This window comes from Haliaeetus albicilla, chromosome 10, assembly GCF_947461875.1.
Source record: "Haliaeetus albicilla chromosome 10, bHalAlb1.1, whole genome shotgun sequence".
Classification (NCBI taxonomy): domain Eukaryota; kingdom Metazoa; phylum Chordata; class Aves; order Accipitriformes; family Accipitridae; genus Haliaeetus; species Haliaeetus albicilla.
Genome location: NC_091492.1, coordinates 14,323,388 through 14,330,913, shown reverse-complemented (window position 1 = coordinate 14,330,913; position 7,526 = coordinate 14,323,388). Strand labels below are relative to the sequence as shown.

General features: G+C 42.8%; 1 protein-coding gene across 1 annotated transcript; it reads right to left on the bottom strand.

Annotated features, from left to right (window-relative positions):
- Positions 1 to 4,288: 4,288 nt before the first annotated feature.
- On the bottom strand, positions 4,289 to 7,514 carry UQCRFS1 (ubiquinol-cytochrome c reductase, Rieske iron-sulfur polypeptide 1). Its single transcript, XM_069793561.1, has 2 exons — positions 7,246 to 7,514; positions 4,289 to 5,089 (listed from the first exon to the last, which is right to left on the bottom strand). The coding sequence occupies exons 1-2, from the start codon at positions 7,454 to 7,456 to the stop codon at positions 4,479 to 4,481; spliced, it is 822 nt and encodes a 273-aa protein (XP_069649662.1). The 5' UTR covers positions 7,457 to 7,514; the 3' UTR covers positions 4,289 to 4,478.
- Positions 7,515 to 7,526: the final 12 nt, after the last annotated feature.

Genomic DNA, 7,526 nt, shown 5'->3' with positions numbered 1-7,526 from the left:
CTGAATGCTCCTTTAACTGGGGAACTGACTACTGTGTTCCTTAGCTATACCTTAACTGCTTAGGAATTTCTCCTTCATGTAGATTTTTTTGGTGGTCAGTGGCAAGAGTGTCCTTGATAACTGTGCTGCTGTGCAGCATGGCCTTTGAGAATGCTGCCTCATTTGGTTTGCAAGAACATACGTTAATGACTGTACAGTGTGGGAAACTGTCCTAACAAATCAGAAGGGTTAAAAACCCCATGTGTTATTTAGCCATGAAAATGACTTAATATTCTGATTTTCTGTTTAGAGTCTCTGCACTAATTACAAATATTGTCCCTCTTCTAAAGATAAGGAAAGACAAAGCTTTTGAAATGTCAAATATTAAAAATTATGTTTTGGTTTTAGTATCTTTATTCCCCTTATCTGAAGAACTTTTTTTATTAAATAAACATGAACTCTGGTCAGCAACTTCATAAAGACTGTTCTGTTCTAAAGGAGAAAAAGTAGCTAGATGAGAAGAAACAGACATGTGGCTGCTCCTTCCTAAGAGGCACACAATTGAAAGGCAGGCAGTGCAGCTCTTCTCTCTGGCATAGGCTTGTGCTTTACAACTTTGCTGCTGAAAAACATCAGGCCTTAACACTGATCAACCTGGCAAACCTGTACCAGCATCAGACTGTCCTTGCTTTTAGCTCCTGCCACCATGTCAAGTCAACAGCAGCGAATGTTGCTGGCCAGGCTGGCTGAAGCAGACTGATCATATGGCTGACGGTATGAGGCACAGGGGAAAGTGTGACTTCATACTGCTGCTCAAAAAGAAAATGGTACAGAGCACAGAATTGTCTTACACAAATATGAGGAAACCCCAGATGTGAAGAGAGAAGTGGGGCTTCATACATTTCTGGAAGGGGAAAGGTGCCCTATTAGCTAGGTGAAATCTCCCGAGTTTGATTTTTGTTTTCGCTGGCAAACGGTTTAAGTGAAAAGGATCTGATGTTAGGAACAGAGCCCCATTAAGGCCATTAGTGAAGTGGAGGGAGTCAAAGTGGAAGTACAGAGACGTAGTAAAGCCCAGCAAGCCACTGCTTCTTATTAATACAATGAATCTTCAGAATTTAATAAAGTGTTTTTCTGTGTACTTGAACACTTGTACTTCCAGCCCCACGGGGTACACTAGCCATGAAAAGGGTAACATTACCCATTTGTATGGTGGTAATGTTTGTAATTAGTAGCAGTAGCGAGACCTCCTTCCAAGGATGTCTTAGCCCACAGGGTAATTATGAGCTCATTACTGGCAATCAGCACATAACTATGTGGAGTTTTACCCTTGCTTGAGTCATGCTTCCCCCTCAAGGAGTTTGGGCCTTCTGGAGTTTCTGATCCCAGAGAAGACTATACAATAATTAGACATTATTCCTTGCAAATCACAGCATCGCTGAGGTTGGAAGGGACCTCTTGAGATGATCTAGTCCAACTCCCTCACACAAGCAGTTTGCTCAGGACTCTGTCCAGTTGGATTTGAGTATCTCCATGGATACTCCCCAACCTCTCCAGGCAACTTATTCCGGTGTTTCACAACCTTAACAGTAAAAAAGTATTTTAACGTGTTCAGATGAAATTTCACGGTTTTTAATTTGCAACCATACTTCCAATACCAAACTGAGTGGGTTTGGAGATTTGAGGCTATTAACTCTTTAATTCTCAAATTCTAGTTAATCCTGATTCTTTTCTAGGGCACGCTTGGCCCATTAGGAATGATCTTTTTGTCACTACAAAGAGAACAAAGTCTTGAACTGAAGAGAGGATGGAGACTATCAGATCTGCACTAAGCAATAAGCTTATATTATAAGCTTATAATATAAGCAATACTTCAGCTTCAACTGTTATGTCATCAGTCTGGTGAATAAGGGTATTGCTGGCATCTCATGTTCACAGTAAAAGCTGCCAGTTTGTTCTCAAACATGTTCAATGTCATGGTGCTGCATTAGCTGTAATTGGCAAGATTTGGTCCAGTCAGTTTGATTAATTTAAGTAACAGCTTATTCTGTGCAAGTAATTTTATGCATGACCCTTTAAGCCCAGCTGCGACATAACTACTCTATAGCTTTCACTGTGTTCACTTGCCAACTCAGAAACAGCCCTGGCCATTCCTTGCTTTACAGGGGGCAAGTTTACTGGTACCACAGTTACTTGGTGATTATGTAAACAAAGATTAGGCCTAAATAATGTACCTGTGGGCTAAAAAAACATTTTTAGGATGAGGTGAGAGTAGCCACTTGTGAGCAGATAAACAATGCTCTAATGTTACTTTAGGAGTTACTAAGCTTTTTTCCTTGAAATAGAAAATCTGAGGAAATATCAACCCTATAATACAAGGCACATACATGAATACCAATTATTTAGATACAACTTTGGGAACATCAGTATTGGTTTAGCATGATTCATTATACCAAAAAAAGTTCTTGAGAATGTTTTTGTGGACATAGTAATAAGGTGTAAAGCTCAAATTTATGAAATGGTGTAAAATGCATACCTATGAATTTCTGTAATAGTTATCTATGGTCATCTTTTCACTAAATTGTCTGAGAACAGGTGAGCCAAATGCATCAATATTCTGATTATTTAAAACTTCAGCTTTAACCCAACTGTCATCACAGCTTTAGAGATATATGTGAGGCTAAACATTCCAGACCCAGGGAATTCTGAGGATTGTATTTTCTATTTTGCAACAGGAGGGAGCACATCGATGCAGTGCAAAACAGAAGCATGCACAGAACAGCAGTAAAAAATGGGAAGCAAACAGGAAATACAAGATAGTTTGGTGTCATTTTGGGTTTTTTGCTTGTTCTGGTCACAGCAAACATTATTTCTCCTGATATACTGTAGGCAATTAATTGCTAGCTTTGTTTTGTACTGGCAGGATCAAGGCTATTTAAAAGATCTATTTCAGGCTGCATTTGTTTCTCCATGCCTTCAGAGTCAGCGTCAAGGTAAGAGGGGTGCCAAAATTTTGGCCTTTAGTGGGCTTAGCCTGTAGGCAATTGTCCTGGTTTCAGCTGGGATATAGTTAACTGTCTTCCTAGTAGCTGGTACAGTGCTATGTTTTGAGTTCAGTATGTGAAGAATGTTGATAACACTGATGTTTTCAGTTGTTGCTCAGTAGTGTTTAGACTATAGTCAAGGATTTTTCCAGCCAGGGCACAAGAAGCTGGCACAGGACACAACCAGGGCACCTGACCCAAACTGGCCAACGGTGTATTCCATACCATGGGATGTCCCATTTAGTATAGGAACTGGGAAGTGGGGGCGGGGAATCGCCGCTCAGGGACTGGCTGGGTGTCGGTTGGCAGGTGGTGAGCAATTGCCCTGCGCATCATTTGTACATTCCAATCCTTTTATTACTACTGTTGTCATTTTATTAGTTTCTTCTTTTCTGTTCTATTAAACCGTTCTTATCTCAACCCATGAGTTTTACTTCTTTTTCCCCAATTTTCTCCCCCATCCCACTGGATGGGGGGGAGTGAGTGAGCAGCTGCATGGTGCTTAGTTGCTGGCTGGGGTTAAACCACGACAGCAATATGAAATGATAATTTTCACACAAATCAATGAGTCTTAAAATACCTCTGATGGCATCTCAACCTTTTGCCATGTTCAACATTGGAGATTAGTCCAGACTGAGTTGTTCATATGATTTATTTTTCACCTTCTGTAAAACTTGGGATTTCCAATTCTACTTCCCTCTCAACTTACTTCTTTTGGCAAAGTGTCAAATTTTCCAGTGTCCTAAGCACCTGATCTGATGTTTAGATATGCATAAGATCAAGCCTTATCTGCAAGTAAAAAAATAATTTTATAATTCTAACACAACATGCTTATTTTTGTCCACATCATAATAAAATTACATTGCTATCATTCTAGTTAAACAATTATAAGCTGCCTCTGAACAACATAAAAGAATTTTCTTTCTAGGTAGGTTTTTATTTACTTTTTCCTTCACTTCCTTTGAAAACAAACAAAAAAAATACATTGAAAGGAGAAGGATTACATCTCATAGGATTCTATATTGAAACTTACTCCAAACACTGTTAGAAGTTCACAGCAAGATCTTTTTTAGATGTTCCTTCCCATAACGCAGTAAAAACAACAAAAAAATAAAAATAATGAAAACATGTGATATGAAGGAAACAATGGCTTTGTGGTTCAGTGTCTATCTTGAATCTGCAGCCCTTCAGGAGGGCTCCATAAACATATTCTGGGTCTGCTGTAGTATCTCTCTGACTAGACACACTGGAAGTCCATACACAAGTCAGGAACAAGTGCTTACTCCAAGTTTTTATTAAAATTGAACACAGGGAAGTATTCGAACATACTTCTGGTTGAGAATCTACACAGCTAATATGTTTTTAGGATCATCTGGTTTTACGGTATTCCAGAATCTGTTAACCCTTTTGAGTGTACATTCACAGGAACATGAAAGTGAGCAATCACCTCGTTATTCAGCCAACAACCACTACATCATCACCAAGAAACTGGTATGTTGGAACCTCAAGGTTATAGGGAGCAGGACCTTTCCTGATTCTGCCAGAGGCATCATAATGGGACCCATGGCAAGGGCAGTAATAACCGCCAAAATCTCCAGAGTTAGCAATGGGTACACAGCCAAGATGAGTGCAGACACCTACTAATATGACCCATTCTGGTTTCTTTACTCTGTCTAAGTCATGCTGCGGATCCCTCAGTTTAGACAAATCAACTTCAGCTTCCTGATTAATCTCTGCTTGGGTTCTGTGACGCACAAAAAGGGGCTTCCCTCTCCACTTGAAAGCCATGTTTTTGCCTTCTGGAATGTCAGATAACTTGATCTCAATCTTTGACAACGCTAGCACATCAGCAGAGGCACTCAGGCTGGAAATAAACTGGGTGACAACATTTTTAGCAGCATATGCAGTTGCTACACATGTTGTTGCAGTCACCAGGTAGGAAAACCCTTTTCTAGCTTCACTGCTGCTTTGAGAAGATGTGGTGGCATCTAGCACGTCTTGACGACGATAGGCAGAGAAGTCAGGTACCACGACATCATTATGGACCCAACGAACACTGGCAGGTGCTGCAAGAAAAAGGATATGAAATGACAACACTTTCAAGTAAAAAACATTATGATGTATTTTAAGTTGTACTTTTTAAATTGCATTTTTGGAGTAATGGGTAAAAGTTATTCCAAAGTCTAGGTAGGATTCCACTAATTAGATCTTTCAATTTTAAGCTGTAGGAAAATGGTTTTCAGAAGGTATTTTTAGTAGATAAGCAGGTGATTAGTGAAACTATTTTACCTATTCTTTGAAAATTACACAAAGCCTGATAAGGCTGCAGAAGAATCTGCAAGAAGTTCTGGGTTTAAAGTGAACTGTTTTTTTCAGAAGACTTCAAGGCAAAACTCCTGCAGGATACCATGACTAGCTAAGACAAGACAAACCTGTTTTCCATTCAAATGTTTCCCTGAAAAAAATTGATTTAGTAAAGTTTGCACATCTATGGCTTAACACTTTTGTGCTTTTCTTTGACCTAAGTTCTATGCCTTTAATAATCTTAAGTGTGTGGTTAAGTATTAGGCATCCCCCTTTAGAGTCAACTGTTGTCAAAGCTAACTGTACCAGTAAATAATTTTTAAACGTGCAGTCCCCTATTTGCCAGGCTCACTTCACAGAAGGATTGGATAACTATCCAATTCCCAAGCCTCTCAAGTGGGAGTCCCATGTGTGCTAAACTAACAAGCTGTGACGGCTACGAGGCCTTCCATTAGTTTTTCCAGCAAAAGAAAGCTGCTTCCCTCAGTGAAAATCTATAAGCCAAAGAAAAGAACACACCAAAGACAGAACATATTACTCGCCAAAATGCAACCTCTGTTCATGTGAAAAGAACTATTTAGTCTAGCAGTTGGTGCAAAGTTACCAAAGGTTCATAAAAACCATTCTCTCAAGTACTTAAAATAACTCTCAGGGATTTATATGCAATATAAAAGGGAAAATATTTGCCTTTATTTACAAGTAACTCAGCATAGAGAAGGTATTTGCTGTAGGATTTTAACTGCAGAGAAATTAAACTGAAATTCAAAATTGAGAGAGTAAACCATACTAATTTATCTCAGTATCAACGCTAAAAATATTTTATGTTTAGCAACGCGCAATACAACTAACTTCTAAAAATTCCTTAGATTCAGTGAAAAACGTGCTTGATGTTAATTAAGACTAAATGACAGCTATATTAGTTACAGATTTGTAGAATTTTCACCTGAACGTATCCTTCACAGTTGAGGACCAGGGGAAGTATGTAGTTCTAAACACTACAGATCATCTTCCACAAGGCACTGCCACCTCCAAGACTTATATGAATATCCTCTGTAACAGCATGCAGCAAACTGTTGCTGCATACCCAGCATCAGCAGAGCAGGACAGCAGTTCTCCATGAAATGCAAATCTGTCCCTTTCATGGAGAAGCACTGCCCTTTGGCTGGAAGTCAGGTTCTGCAAGGATGACTTGGGAGTACCTTTACCTGGCTGACGCTCTTCTGAGCACTGCATGAACTGGGGAGGAAATACAGGAATTCCAAGAAGGAAAACAGCTATGGTTTTGGCATCGCAAATTCACTGTTAGAGCTGCTTTTCTGCAACAGTATAGAGCACACCGTGTGTTCTCACTGCACGTGTCTGCTTTGATGCCCCTCGGTTAAATACCTTACTGCACTAAACGGAGTTTTCCTGCATCTTCCCAACTGCAAAATAAATATCCACCCGAGTCATCAAAAGGAAGCAGCCTTTCAAATGCCCTTAACTCTATAGTCATGAATGTGTGCTACCATACTCGTGACGACTTGGAATCAAATATTAAAAAGAAGAGAAGCAAAACCCAGAACCTCTCGACTAACGAGTCCGCTTTCCCCCAGCCTGCCAGGCCAGACCTCCAGCGCGGAGGACACCGTCACCCCCGCCCCGCTTCCAGCCGCTGCGGCGAGTCCCGTTCTCCCCGCCGGGCACAGGCAGAGCAGTGACCGGGAAGCGCTGGCGGAGGCGGCAGCACCACCCTCGGCTCGCCGCCCGCCGTCGTGCGGTGCCCCGGCGCCTGCCGCCTAAGCCCCCGGCCCGCCTCGGACAACGGCCAGCCCCCCGGCCCGGCTGCCGCCGGCTGAAGCGAAGCGAGGCGAGGTGAGGTGGCCGCTGCCCGCTCCGCCCGCCGCCCTGAGCGGCTCCCCCAGGGCCCGGCACGCACCGCTGAGGCTGGCGCTGGCGACGAGGCCGCCCCGGGCCGACCGGCCGCTCATCGACTCCCGGCAGAGCAGGGACCGCTTCAGGTCCAGCGGCACCTTCTCGGCCCGACGCGCCACCGCCGGCGCCAACGGCTTCAGCGGGCCGGGCACGGCGTGCGCCACGGCCGACAGGTAGGGCGCGAAGGGCCCGGAGCGGGCGGCCACGGACAACATGGCGGCGGCGGCTGCTGGGCCGGTCACCGCTGCGACCTTCCCGGCGGTGGGGGACTGCGCACGCGTGCTG

Excerpts from the sequence above, each read along its gene's own strand:
- UQCRFS1 (XM_069793561.1), bottom strand. The coding sequence starts at position 7,456 with ATGTTGTCCGTGGCCGCCCGCTCCGGGCCCTTCGCGCCCTACCTGTCG. Across the intron at positions 5,090-7,245 it reads CGCCAGCGCCAGCCTCAGCG|CACCTGCCAGTGTTCGTTGG; the intron begins GTGCGTGCCGGG and ends TTTTTCTTGCAG.